The sequence below is a fragment of the Cyprinodon variegatus genome, unplaced genomic scaffold, assembly GCF_000732505.1.
Source record: "Cyprinodon variegatus isolate N-32 unplaced genomic scaffold, C_variegatus-1.0 Scaffold553, whole genome shotgun sequence".
NCBI lineage: Eukaryota > Metazoa > Chordata > Actinopteri > Cyprinodontiformes > Cyprinodontidae > Cyprinodon > Cyprinodon variegatus.
In genome coordinates this window covers 266776-281457 of record NW_015151006.1, presented here as the reverse complement: position 1 = coordinate 281457, position 14682 = coordinate 266776, and the positions used below count along the sequence as shown (strand labels likewise).

The window sequence follows — 14682 nt, the reverse complement described above, 5'->3', positions numbered from 1 at the left end:
ATCAGTAGCAATCTAAGAAGGCTAACTAGACTAGCAACCAAAGGGCTCCCCATCATTTTGTAGCAGAAAGAGGTGATTCCCTCACACCCCCCTGCAGAAATGTATTAGAAATAAAGCATTTCATTACATATTATCACTATCCCAAATTCCATGCATATAAATATCTTAAATGTAAAATGGTTTTAGGATGCAGGGCGTTCAATATTATATGATGATTACAACCATTTTGTTGGTTGTTGTTTTTTGCAGGACACAATGTACCAAACTCTGATGAAATGGAGCAATGCCGTAAGTTAAAGTTCACTCTGTGCATATTTTAAATTGTTTGAATGCCTGATTTCTTTAAATAAAGTAACTTTTTTTTTTTAAAGCACGTCCCAGAGCTCCAGTGTCTGCAGGAGCGGCTGGTGTGTGTGGAGCTCTCCGAGACCTCTGTAGACCTCATCAACTGCATCCTAACAGCAGTGGCCAACATCTCTCCCATTGTCAACTTCCTGTCACTTGCTAACAGGGTAGGACAGCAGAAACAAGAGACGGCTTCTACAAAGCATGCATTTAATTCTAGGGCCAAAAAGATATGTTAAAAAAAATCAGAATATTTTTTTGTATTAATTTGTTTCAGTTATGCATCGAGATGGCTGAATCTAGTGGAGTAAACCTGGTGGTTTCAAGGCTACCAGATGCAGCTAAAGCCTGGTATGTTGTTCTCTTTAATATTTAATATCTGAAAGGAAATTAGTTAGTTGCAATATTCATCAACTTACTGATCTTTTCGTTTACCCTAATATAGGAATAATGTTCCACGTGTTGAATCGTGAGTATTGATAAAAATTTGCTTAAAAAATGACATCCTTAAAAGTCTTAATATTTGAAATGTTAAATTCTATACTTCATATTTATGCCTTTTAATGAAAATGTAACACTTTTCTGAGCTTGAAGCCTTAGTTTATCAATAAGAGTAGAATTTATACCCTACTTCTGCCCTTACTGAAACAAAACTGAGTATTTATTTACCTAAACAAAAAGTGTTTTATTCTGTTTTTATGTAATCTGTGTCTTCTTTTAATTTCAGTGTGAGTAGCCTAAAACAGCGTCTGAAAGACTTTGGCCCGACCAAACTAGGTCTTGATCTGGACACCAAAGACACCAATGCTAAACCTTCAGCTACAAAGAGTGGACCGTCTCCTAATGCTCCTATTGAAAAACAAACCCTACCTGCTGTTCAAGGAGATCTGATGACTGAGAATTTGGCTACAAATGGATCTGGATCAGAGGAAAAGATCAAAAACTCTGAGCCCAATGTTCAGAGGGACATTTCACCAAACAGTTTGGATTCCTGTGGGAAAGATGGAGGATTAACAGTGGTTGAAAGAGAGACGACTGAAAGTAGAAATGAGAAATCTCCTGAGAAGAACCAACAGGCTCCAAATGTTTATGTTGAGGTCAAAGGTGAGAATGTAGCTGAATCCAAAGGAGGAGAAACTGCAGATGAAAAACCCACAGAGAGTCCGATACCAAGCGGCACAGTTCAGACTGAGGCATCTAAACCTCCAAATGATCCACATCAGAGCCCAGAGACCAACTCAGAAACCCAGCAGAGCTCTGTGGAAGAAGCTCCTGCACAGGTCCAGAACAGCATGAAGCTGAAGCCAGAAGATCTGAAGACCAAAACCAACATTTCAGCAAACTCTGGTATTTCTGGCTGCAGGCTGCTGTTTCATTCCCAGAATGTTATTCTGGAGCTAAAGAGGGAACATTACTTTTATTTCATTTGAATGAGTTTTATGGGAAATGGTCTTAATCATCTGTTTAATGTTATTTTTCTTTAGATCTTATGGAGAATCAGAAGAAACCAGCATCTTCTGCAGAGATTGAAGCGAAGATTAAATCCTCAACAGCAGAGAGAGAATCAGAGCCCACTGCTGCAGCACCTTCAAATGAAGCGTCTCCTCTGACTCCTGGAGAGAAGATGCAGCAGTTTTTGAAACCATCTGTGCTCCGTATGAAATAACTGCATATAAAGATCAGAAATACATGCGTCAGCCGCCATTTTTCTTTGCCTTCTTATTGATTTTTGGTTTTCCTCTCAGGTCAGTTTGATATCAAGACCATCTTGTCGCCTGCGGTAAGTTTGTCACTGAGGATTTATAAACTCTTATTTATTCTGTGAAAGTTGATTTTAAAACAAACTTTTAGATTTAAATTTTGAAAGATCTGGATTTAAAGGTGTTCTAGTTTAATGCTATAAAAGACATTTAAACAGGATTCTTTTTACTTTTCATGGTAATATTTTGTAATATGAGAAATAACACTTGCAATAAGGCAGGTTCTTATTAACAAAATTCTAAAGACAAGCATAACAATTTGCAAATGTAAACTGATACACTGGTGTGAGGAAAATTCCAAAAAAGTAAAAAAAAAAAACAATCCTCTGGACTTTGTTTCCAAGTTTAAAGACGTTTTGCTTCCCATCTAGGAATCTTTTTCAAATCAAAAAGTCAGAATTGGTGTTGAGTTCAAAGCTTTATATAGTAGGCCAGAAATAATGATAATAAAAACGTGAGGGAAATAATTTCCCAGGCAGAGACCAATAAATAGAGACGCCTTTTTTCTAGAGAAACCAGGACGGGTAAAAATAATAAAAAATAACCTTTTTTGGAAGTAGTAGTTTCTGACTATTCATTTTTATACAGTTTTAAAGTAAATAGATTTTAAATATAAATGCAGAACCGTCGCCTCCTTGAAGGGTGAGACAATAAGGTTGAAGTGTAGAGATTAAACCAGTAGAGCTGGAATAAAAGTTGTTAGAAATCTGTGGTGGTGGGAATTTAAAACTGGATATTTTTCCATTTTTAGATTAGAGATAGTGTTGCTTAAAGGTTTTGTGGAGGATTTTCCGACTTAAATAAAAATGTGTGTGCGAGAACATGCACAAGCCCATTTCTCCTCGTGCACGCTCTGTTTAAAAGTTGCTTTTCTCATAGCTCATACATGCTTACTGTCCCCAAACATCCTAGCCTGGGTGCCATTCCGAACTTAGTCCCGCCCACAACGTTTGAGGTCGGGAAGTTCGGTCTGGCATTGCTCAATAGTAGCGTGAGTATGCTTGCACAATATCTGGTGGGCCAATCAAATTGTCAGGGCGGGCTTTATACGATGATGGACAGATGATCAACAGTAACATAATCAACCATGTGACCAAAGCGCGCATGGGTGACAACAACAATGGCTGCCGCTGGAGAGTTGAGGTGTGTAGATTCTGCTATTAGGTCTGTTCTAGAAGATATCGACAGCAAATTAATTTTAAAAGAGGAACAGAGAAATGCGATCAAGGCTCATCTTCTTATTATAGGCGTGCAACTGCACGCTTTGATTTTTGTTGACAACAACTATGCGTTGCTTAACATACGTCATGCACTACGTTGCTCTTATTGGTTGTAGGTCTATCCAATTGAGTTTTTCCTGGTTCGTTCGAAACACGCCCCATAATCACAGCTCTATGGAGCAGTATCAGACTCATATTCTGACTAGAATTGAGTCGGACTACGTCAGGCTAACAAACATCCACCCTAACCCCAAAATCCGTCCATCACTATATAGAGCAGGGACTATATGGTGGACTTTATACCAAACTCAGTTAACTGAGCGTTCGAACAGGTGATCACTGCTTTTTGCTCCCCGCTGGTCATTTTACTCCTCCTCCACTGTGTGGTGCCTGTGCCATCTGTGTTATTAGTGGCCGCCGTCGGGTAGCGGCAGCCTATGGCGAGTGACAGCAAATCCCATAATGATTTGTGTGGAGAGCTTTCTGCACAAAGCATTCTGGGATATTTCTGCCTCCTCTGAGGCCTTTCTTTTCTACTCATTCACTTCATAGACACTTTTTCTCTTACGACCCTCGGCCATTTTCAAAGAATGGTGGAGAGAAAGGTGAGCTTCAATGACTGTCTGAAACCGTAGCTCACCACACATATGAGGCTGAAAGTGCGCAGAAAACAATAGCTAACGGGACGAGCACGTACGACGGCTCATAAACATATCACCAGAAGGATCGCAGGTGACCCCGCCCACAATGTCTTCACCCTGCTGCACTACTTGCACCATTCGCACTACTGTTTGCATATTTAAATATTTTAATATTTTTATATCTTAGGTTTTTATTTCTATTTTTATTTTTATGCTATGGTTCATTATATTTTATATTTTATTATGCACCGTGGGGTTGAAAGGACTGAAATGTCATCTGTGTTGTATGTTTACCATGTAGCACATTTGACAATAAAGTTGAGTTGAGTTGAGAATGATTGACAATTAGGAAGACCACATATTTAGATGATCCACCCAGAAATGAAAAATCATCCTCTATACCTTTAAGCCGTTATCTGTGAAACTTACAGGCTTTTAGCACTAATATAGGCTTTTAAAATAAGCTCTAAAATGAAGTCCCAGTGGTCACAAATGTCAAGACTTTATGTCTAGTCTCTAGAACTTATAGTTTAGCAGCATTTTGGAAAAGAAATTCAAGCGTTTTAATCTTTTTTAATATGTGCATTTCTTTTTTTTTTGTCCATTTTCACTCATCCTTTTGTCTTAAGCTTTTCCTCTTCTGTGAGTGGTTATTCTTGTAGATAATTCTTTTTTCCAATATGTTTAATTTTTTCGCCTAAATTATCATGATTTCTATCTTTTCCTTGTAATAAGTGTTGTTCATTTGTGGCCTAGTGATTAATGCAGCTGCTAAATGACCTCATAGTTGAGACAGATTTCCTCCACCGGTGGAAGCAGTGATAACCAATCAATCACATATCCTGCTCAGGTTCAGCCTGGGTCTGCTTTTCCCCCCATAGTCTTCACTTTTTCTTGTTCTTTTTTAATCTTTTAAACATGACTTTCCTGCACCAACATCTCAGCAGAGATAATTGTTCTTATTTGTTCTAAACTTTCCCATTATGTTTCATCTGCAGTTCTTGTCTTTCAAAATTATCCTTGCGATAAGTCGCCTTCCACCGTACCACAACGAGTGTTACACCGAAGCAGACGTCATCAGTCTGCTTAAGGGGTTTGGAATCAGTTGTAAAAGAGATCAACTCTTCATCGTTCCTCAGTCGCAGATGGTCAGTATAAAACTCCATTTTTTTTTTTTAGTTGCACCTAAGGTCCTGCTTCAGGTTCAAAGACGTTTTGTTGTAGATTATTGAAGAAATTGAGCTTATTTTTTTGTTTTTAGGCTTTTTTCATCTCCCCAAATGTGAAAGAGGTGCAACATTTCTTCCAAGTGTTGCCGTGGACAAACATCGTCTTCAAAGGGTCCAAGCTTTTTTTCCACGTCATCAGAGGCCTTGCCTCAATGAGTTTGGCAAGTTTCTCTGAAGCTCTGTTTTCCTATTGGCATCGCTTTAAGAATAGATTGATTATTCCTGACAGAGAAGATCATTGGTTTCATTTAATGAGCCTTTTTAGCACCAAAAAAAAAAAATCACATTTTAATTCAAGTTTGTCTTGTTTTCTTTTTCCAGTTTAAGTTTTATGGATTTCTGATGTCCTTCGCTCACCCTGTAAGTATTTAGCTTTTTAACTGACTTATTACATTCTTTTTTCTTTTTATTTATTCACATTGATGCAAAGTAGCTTTGTTTTTTTTTTGGTTTATTTAATCCAGTAAAATAATTTAATCTGTGAGCATTTCTTATGATCAACCAGCAAAAACAGCAGATGACGTACGACACAAGAAATATAGTTTTTTTTAACAACATGTCGCCGAGCAAAGCCAAAGGTCTGCCAGAAGCTTTGAAAAGAGTTGTGCGAGTGAGAAATTACCTACCACTGCTCTCCAAGGTAACGACGCACACACTGGCAGCCCTGAAGACGAGGATGTCCAAGCTTTGTCATAACTTTGTATTTTATTCCAGGCTTTTGTTCATTGTGAAAACGCTTCAGATGCCAATCGACTGGCAGTTTGGTACATGTCCTGGAAAGGTCCCAGTTCTCTTAATGGTCAGCAGACAAAGAAAAATGAAATGTTGAATTCTCCGAAAGGTGAGTTAGGCTCCTTATACACCAGATAAGCTCATTCCAACCCCTGTGCTTCTGCTTCTCTTCCTGCTTGGATGCTTTTTTTTACTCTCAAACTGTAAATATTTATCCAAACTTATGAAAAAGTTTAATTAAAAACAACGTAAAATACCTGGGTGTTCATTTCAATAATAAACTGGACTGAACTCATAACACTGGCAGTGCAGAGCGGGACAGAAAGAGACTGAACTAACTGGTGAGAAAGGCCGTTTCTGTCCCGGGCTGCCCTCTGGACTCAATGGAGGAAGTGAGGCTGAGAGGTGGGGTCTGTCCAAGCTTACATCCATCATGGACGACACCTTCCACTCTCTGCACCAGTCTGTAAAAGGAGCTGAGCAGCTCTTTTACACACGAAATCCCACATCCTCCGTGACCGCCCCGTTCTGCTTCAGACTGCCTGCGCAAAGCCTAAAGCCTCCGCGGTTATTCCTGTTGCTTGTTCCGACTTCCTTGGAGCTCAAAAAGGGCATGCGCTATATTTTTTTTAAAATTAAATTGGGGCACCCCTTGGGAAATTAATTGGGGATTTTAAATTCCCCTTCGGCTTCCGGTTTTTTTGCCTTTTTTGCCCAATTTTTTTTTTTTTTTTTTTTTTTTTTTTTCCGTTGTTACTTGGATCAAATTTGGCTTGTATGAATGTTTTGTCTCTACTTCCAAACTCAGCATCTCTTCATTCATGCTGACTGCAATAAAAACTTTCTTTTCAAGATGTGAGAGACGTTCTTCGAAGCTGTTGTGACTGGATTTGAAGAAACTTTCAAGCCTCTCAGTTTGCAGTCACTCATTAAATTAAACAGTCTTAGTTTTTGGGAATGTATAAGAATTATGCTCTAATTTGTAGTTACGAATCCATCGTTACTATATTTTAATTTGAGAAACGGGATCTTCTCGGCGTTCTTTTTCCTGTTTGCTGCGATTGCAATTGCGGATCTTGACCTGGCCGGCTCGGCTCCGTATTTTGACGGTGACTGAGGGAGAAGAAGTACGTAGACAGTGGATGTGTTCTCAATGATTAACATGATGTACGTGGGTGGGGTTGAGGATGTGGAATCTGGGGGTTTGCCAAAGATGTGTACAACCGGTTTATAAAAAGGAGCGCTGCTCCACTTATCCGGAATAACCTTCCAGAAAACTATAAAATTGCTGAAACCCTAAATTGCTTTTTAATCTTTCTTACAGCGGTCTTTCATTTTGCTGTGGAAAAATTAATTTCTCATCAATCTTTCTTTTATTTTATTATTCATTTAATGTATTGATTTCTTTTAATGCAATGTATAGATATCGTTGTTTTTCTCTTATGTTTCTTTTTCTAAAGTCTTGCTACTGAAATGTGCTTTATAAATAACCTTGCTGTGCCTCATTGGAAAACATGTAGACTGAAAGTTCACAATCGTTGGCGACGCTTTCTGAGCCCCCCCCTGTTTGCAGCTGTAGCTGTAGACGTATATCTACATATTCATCTCTGGTTTGTGCAGAGCTGACTCCAGCAGCAGTGGCAGCTTCGCCTCTCAGGGAGGACATCTCAACCGGAGCCAGCGTCCAGAGGAAAGACCCATTGCCCATTCCAGAGGGAAGCGAGGGCCCTTTCTGGAATACCACAAAAACAAGTCCTTACGTGCTTCAAACTGCATCTCCTTATTTCAACATCCCAGGTAAAACAAGCACAACATTTCATTTCTAAGTGAGGTTCAGGTGTTAAACCGTCAGTTACCTTGTCGATCTGATGCATTTAGTTGTTTGAGTCCTGATCAGGTTCTTAGACAGTTCCTGGACTAGAAAAGGAGCAATAGATTAAATGCTAGATGCAGTTATTAAAAAGCATCTTTCCCTTTGAGATTCACATATCCAGTGCAAATACAGCTCAAACTTCAAAATAAACTCTAAACCTTCTGTCTAAAAATGGCTCCCGAAGTGGCCACCAGAAGATCTTAATGTAACTGGAGGAGACCAATTCTGAGTTTATGGTAAAAAAAAAATAATTTTAGCATAGCAGGAAGAGTTAACAGATCCTAAACATCAAACTGGCTGCAAGTTTTATACAAAGGCCCGAAAACATGCTAATAATTATACGAATGTACAATTGGAGTAAAACGGTGCAAATTTTTAGAATGCAGATGAATGTATGAAGTAATCAAGTAGTATAACAATACATTTGTTATTAAATAAAGATGATTTGTAACCAATAAATCTGGTCATTTATGCTGGAGGAAGAGATTCTGAAACATGAAAACAGCAACTTGCACAGAGACCTAGAAATGCAAACAGTTTAGTTTATTTGTTTATTTCTCACTGTAGCAGGGAACATTTATTTTAGTTTCACTTCCAGACCTTCTATTTCACTGCTTGCTAAGCGGCTGTGGGGAGATCTTTAAGCCACATGGTAAAAAATTTGTCGGAAAAGATCTCCTACTGTACCTTTAATTCGCTGGAATAATTGAAATGTTGACAATATCAGTGTTTTAAATACCTTTGAGCTCACTCTGATAATGTTCTCTCTCTTTCTAAAGACTTTTAATGAAACTCTTTATTTTAGTTTTCTGTGTTTTGTCTACTTTTCTTGTTACAGAACTACGAAAGAGAATGACCTCTGCCTTGTTATTTCAGTTCATATTAGCTGTAAATCATGTTGATATGAAGTGTAAACTGGCTTTGTTTTCACTTCTAGCTTATCAGACCGTCAATAAGAAGACGTATATGGAGGTATGTAGGGTTTTTTTTTTCAAAATTCTACTCTTCTATTTACTATGCAATAAATTGGCTATTTTTGTAAAAAAAAAAAAAATCTTGTGACTTGGAAATCTTATTTCCTTAGACTATAAGCCTCTACTTTTTTCTCCACACTTTGAACCATGCAGCCTATACCAAGTTGCAGCTTTATTGTGGATTTTTCCTAACACCAGGGGGTGGAAATCGATGTTTGAAAACAAAGAAAGGGCTAATTTTCAGTTAGCACAAGGATATGCTATAGCAACAGGCACAGCAAAAAAATAAATGTCCCAAATTCACACATCTTACATTTATTTACCACATTAAAGCTGTTGAATCAATGAGGAGACACTGTGCAACTCCTGCAGAGATGAAAAAGGTTTGGTGGGAGACAGTTCAGTAGATATAAGCGCTTGTATTCCGACGTTGTTAACATATGTACTTTTCCAAGTTTTGAAGAAAACTTAGTGGGTGTGGCTTATAGTGAGGTGCACTCTATAGTACCAAAAATATGGTCAAAAATATATATTTTTTGTTTTTTTATCTTCAAGCCTGTTCCAATTTTCAGTAAATAAAAGAATAAAATTTTTATTCTTGTAGATTTCTCAGCAACATTTGAAGTTCCCCATCATCATGTTGACGGGGTTTCCAAATAAAACCTACACACAAGAGGATGTGGCTTTGCTGGTGTGGAAGTATTTCCCTGAACAGAACCTTCACACTCTCTACAACAATGTTGTGGTTTTACCACTCCAGAGAAGGGTAAAGAGCTGCAGCAATGTTTTCCTCATTTTTTTCCAGGTAAAACAAAAATGCTTCAATGCGTCCTGATTCTTCATATCTTTCTCATTTTGCAGGCTTTTGTGTTTTTCAGCAGCAGCGACGATTGCCAAAGATTTCTTCGAGATCAGAACACGAATCCAATTTATTTAAAAGACTTTATTCCTAAGATTCATTTAGTCTTGGAGGATATTCACCTTGGATCCAGTGAGGTGAGGGATTTACATTGAAATTGTGGCTGTTTTCCATCAGTAACTGCTATTACTACCTGGATGTAGGATGGGTCGTCATGGTAATCAAGGATTGCTTCAGGATGTTGCATTAACTCGAGCCTAAACATTTCCTTAGATGTTAAAGATGTGCTTGCGCTGTTGTAGACAATAAAATATATATACTGTCTACTTACGGTTAGTGATTAATTTAAACGGCTGATCAGACTAAAAGAAAGAGGTCATGTAAACAAAAAGAAGAACCGTACGCTACGTTGTTGTGGGAAACGCATGCATACTCAGGTCAGCCTCCCACATAAAGAAAAACTTCCTCCCAATACAATCAGAATATTCTAACTTAGATGTTTACGTGAGACATTGTTAGTCCGATCAGCAGTTTATTCTGGTCACTTTTGTCCATGTTGCATTATTTTGTTTTTAACAACATAAGAGCATTTGTCACTGCTCTTATGTTGCATTTTCAGCTCCTATTTCTATTATTATAAAGTTCGTAATTGTATATAAAATGCAGTGAATGTTAAAAACTGAATGCTGTTGTTCCAGGTGTCCATGTTTAGGACTCTGATGCAATGGAGCAATATTGTGAGTCACATTTCACTTTTTTTAATAAAAGTTTCCCTGTTTTCTATGCATTATTTTCCTTTTTTTGAATTGACACCAAATTCCTTTTTGTTTTCCAGCGTGTTCCAGATCTGAAGTCTTTGGAGGAGCGGCTGCTCTGTGTGGAGGTTTCAGGGACAAACCAGGAGATCGCAATGATGGTGATGAAGAAAGTGGCGACATTGGCTAGTTTTGCCAGCTTCCTGCCGCTCGCCAACAGGGTACGATAAATAGCAGAAATGAGCTCACATTAAAATATTAAGTTAAATATCTTATTTTATATTTAGTTATTGTACATTTCCCTTTTGGACAATCAATAGTTTTGACTGAGAGCGGTACTCATGGTGTGCAAAAAAAGGCCAATAACCAAATGAAAAGCTTTACAGTGCATTCAGTGGAGGTTTGTGTTATAATTTCTTTCTTTTCTCACTCATTTGTTTGCTGCACCCTCTACTGTTGATCTGCTAACAGATTTACATCGAGATGGCAGAGTCCAGCGGAGTATCAAAGGTGATGCAAAACTTATCCGTGTGCAAAATGTCTGAGCAGCATGAAGCTTGGTAAGTGTGGGAACTTCATTCATAACAGTCGGTCATTAGATAAAAATGAAAGATTGTCATTTTTCTAAGAATGTGTCTTTGTCTTTCTTCTTTTCCCCCTAATGTTTCAGGAGGCAGGTTGGACGCATTGAACGGTGAGAATTTCTTTCATGGTCAAACTTTTCAGCCATTGTGTCTCTAGGATTAAACTTTTTTACTGGATGATCTAAAAATAGTGAATATTTTCCCTGATATTTGTTTTTATTATAGTTTATTAAGTCGAAAGGAGCGACTGAAGGAATGTCAGAAGACTGCAGTGAACCTTGAGCGTGACGCCATCAGTGTCTCTACAGAGGCCTCATCGCTGAGAGCTCCATCAGAGTCGCCTCAGCTGGCGTGCAGAGGGATGGAAGAGGAAGCAGCAGCCCGTGCTGATCTTCCAAACCCAAGTTTGCTTCCATCAGATAAAGAACCAGAAAGTCCTCAGTTTGACTTGGCTTCTTTGAATAAACTAAAAAGCATCATTCTTCAATTCAAACATCAACGAGAGAGCTCCACTCTGAGCAAGCAGGTGATTTTATTCTATATTTATTTTTACTATATATGTATATATTTTACAAAAAAAGGGGAGATAAACCCTGTACTCTGCAACCTGTGGCTCCTAGTTTACCACGGTGCAATTAACTTAGTAAATCCCCTGTCACACCTTCATGATTTATCCAGCCTGACATCCCATAATCTTCTAAAACGCTCGCATACACTGAACTTTTCATGTATTTCTTCCAATTTTGGGCGTATAGATAGAGTATTCATAACAAGTCCAGAACTTTTGTCCTGCAACAGCCTAACTTATGCATAACGCATGGCAGCCTAAATTGCATGAAATGATGCTCAAGCAGGTGTCCTGAGGGATGCAGTATTGCGCCTCGAGGAGCTCGGCCTGCATAAAAATATTTATTTGATTGTGGTATTAACTTAGCTGCCGCTAAACGAAAAATTAAATGTAAAGAAAAATGTTTGCAGTCGCAGCAGATTCGGCGTCATGTCTGCTAGGAAGTTTGTTGGTCATGGCCATGGACGCAGGGAGGATCCATCACACTCACCTTCTTGCTAACCCTAAAACTGATACTGGAGTCCAATTGATGAGATCATGCTGATGTTGGAGGACAGCAAATATGTATTCCCGTTTCAGCCTTGCCGGATCCTTCATCTCTTGTCTGCTCACCATGAAGTCTGGAGGAGTACTCACGGTTTCCTCCTGTAGACCCCCTTTTATACCAAAACACTGCAATACGCCACTAAATGGTAGCAGTACTTCAAAAAGACGTCTGGAACACGTCAAATTCATTGATATGCTTTGGAGAAAAGCTTTTGATAAGTTACACATATGTTATGCACAAGTTACTGATGGTGTAGGCGACTATCATCCAAAAATTTGTCACGGAGAGCAGGGATCTATTCTACGCGCTGAATCCAAAGAGAAACATAAAGCTTTTCTGCAGTTAGGGATGTTTATTGTACCTTTTCTGTGAAGCATTGTAAAACAGGTAGATTTGCAGACTTATTTTGCTTCAAACCTGCGGTCAACAGAAATATTGGCCCCCTGCTTTAGCCTCTCTCTGAATCAAACAAACAGCCCCAGAGCAGATCCAGGTGATATTCATTAGACAATCATTCAGCTCCAGACACATGCCAACACCCACTTTTAGCTCCACCCACACATGCCCATACATACCTTTAACACATGCACCCTACCCTTAGAGACAAGACAATATGCATCCTTGCCTCTACAGATAGAGCTAGATACCACGACTTATGAGTAACTTATACTTAACAAATGTCAACAATCAGATAACTTACCTGTAACCTATGGCCCATGTATGGCTTTCCCTGGCATACGTCGGGAAATTTTGTTCATGCTCAGAATTTTTTGACGTACTTGCGGTATGGCAACGTGTGCCAGCGTGCTCATAACTTATACAAAACGTACCCATGACTTCAATCCAACGTATGCCAGTGTTTTTGCCAGATTTTTCGTACGTCGTGCATACGCTGATCTAAATCATCAAGGTGTGACAGAGGCTTCAGAAACAAGATTAAAGATGTAAACAAAAAGGTCAATTATGTGTGTTGTTGTGTTTACTGTTATATTTGCAAAGGATTATACATTTTTACGAGTTTGAAGATTTGTTGATTTTTACCATTTCTTTATTTTCTTTATAACGACTTTTTACCATTAAAACAAATCTGAAAATTTCATTCAAAAACCAATAAAAATGTCTTTTTTAGTTAGATATTAAACATGTTTCTATAAGATTCATTCTTTTAAAAGAGGGTAAAATTTACTTTTCGCAATGTAAAAGCCGCTCACCACTAGACATGTTGGAGCATATTAAAGCAATATTATTTTTTAATATTGAAGATTAACAAAAAGCTCTGTTTTTAACTCTGAGTTCCTGATCTTTCTCATATATTTCTCTAGATTTCCACTGAAGAAAGAAGCGACTCTGAAAGCTCCTCCTCCTCTGAGCAGACCAACAAAGAAATGAAGAATTCACATTCATCATCTTTAAGTGGAGATAACCCAGAGTATAGTAAAAACTGCAAGACCTCCAACTCATTTTCTCTGTCAGCAAACAGCAGCTCCTCATCTTCTTCAAAACCCGCTAAACCTTTGGCATCCTCAGGTGAGAAAGATCAAGCAGAAGAGAGGGATTCCTCACAGAGAACAACCTCCAACCTCAAATGTCAACATACCGGTTTAAATGCATCATCTGCAAAGACTTATCTGTTTGTTCATAATGAGGCGGACCGTACTATGCCTGCAGTACCAAAGCCTAACCAACAGGTGTGATCAGAGAGCTGCACTCTAAAAAATCTGACAGGAAAAAAAACGGACACTTCCAGACACAGTTAAGTCTAAAAATCTCAAACTAATCTGTCCTTTTGTGTAGATTGCAGTAAAGATTTCCCCTAATCTTGGTCAAAATATATCAAATCTTTGAAGTTATAGACAACAGTGAGCATCCGCTTCAGAAAATATTCAGTGTCTTCAGTCAGAGGCTTGTCCAGATGTGGTGCATGACAGACCACTACAGAAGATCCTTCCTGCCTACAGCTTTTAACACCTAAAACACCTGGGCTCAATCCCAAACTGACCCCTAAACACTAACCCTGAGCACTTACCCTCCGTTTGCGCGTACCCGCGGAGGGTCTGCCAAATTAAGTGCCATCCCAAATCCCCTAGTGGGTAGAGCGAGTTGACCGTTCAGTCCTTAAATAACAAGTGCATCAGAATTTTGCAGCAGGTGTAACAGCGGCCTGGTGGGAGAGGAAACACGTTCCGCCAAATGTAAATCGTGCTGGTTGGCTGCATCTTTGTCACGCTGACAGATAATCATAAATTAGTACATGAAAAAAAAAAATGTAAGTAATTCCAAAATGGAAGGTCCTCTTTGAAATGGTTGTATTTGACCGTATACATTTGTTTTAAGAAAGGGGCAAATGTTTAATGTTACGTTAACCTACGCCACAGAGCTACAGCCACACATGGGGCACCACTGTGTTGCCATAGCAACGGCTGCTTACCTTTACCGTTGGAGGGAAGAAGACGTCTCTTTATAGTTTATACCCCTTCCCCCTTCAAACAAGCCTCCTTCCACAGCAGCAAGTGAGACTTCACTGGGAGTGACACTTAATAGTTAAGGCAGTGTTTTTTAACTCTGGTCTTCAACGCCCCCTGCTCTGCATGTTTT

The 14682-nt window shown here is 38.8% G+C and overlaps 2 protein-coding genes across 2 annotated transcripts in view; both read left to right on the top strand.

Annotated features, from left to right (window-relative positions):
• Positions 1-2026, top strand: part of LOC107095507 — a 13857-nt gene extending 11831 nt beyond the window's left edge. Inside the window, exons 14-18 of the mRNA XM_015391637.1 lie at positions 372-512; positions 623-696; positions 791-814; positions 1073-1692; positions 1830-2026. Coding sequence (XP_015247123.1) covers positions 372-512; positions 623-696; positions 791-814; positions 1073-1692; positions 1830-2011 — 1041 coding nt within the window. The 3' untranslated portion in view covers positions 2012-2026. The remainder of the gene's footprint in view (positions 1-371; positions 513-622; positions 697-790; positions 815-1072; positions 1693-1829) is intronic.
• Positions 2027-2034: 8 nt separating this feature from the next.
• Positions 2035-14682, top strand: part of LOC107095506 — a 14874-nt gene continuing 2226 nt past the window's right edge. The window contains exons 1-17 of the mRNA XM_015391636.1: positions 2035-2038; positions 2091-2125; positions 4965-5114; positions 5228-5356; positions 5517-5555; positions 5701-5835; positions 5910-6036; positions 7548-7724; positions 8738-8772; positions 9379-9540; positions 9636-9770; positions 10332-10370; positions 10469-10609; positions 10860-10948; positions 11059-11082; positions 11198-11498; positions 13410-13614. Coding sequence (XP_015247122.1) covers positions 2035-2038; positions 2091-2125; positions 4965-5114; positions 5228-5356; positions 5517-5555; positions 5701-5835; positions 5910-6036; positions 7548-7724; positions 8738-8772; positions 9379-9540; positions 9636-9770; positions 10332-10370; positions 10469-10609; positions 10860-10948; positions 11059-11082; positions 11198-11498; positions 13410-13614 — 1927 coding nt within the window. The remainder of the gene's footprint in view (positions 2039-2090; positions 2126-4964; positions 5115-5227; positions 5357-5516; positions 5556-5700; positions 5836-5909; positions 6037-7547; positions 7725-8737; positions 8773-9378; positions 9541-9635; positions 9771-10331; positions 10371-10468; positions 10610-10859; positions 10949-11058; positions 11083-11197; positions 11499-13409; positions 13615-14682) is intronic.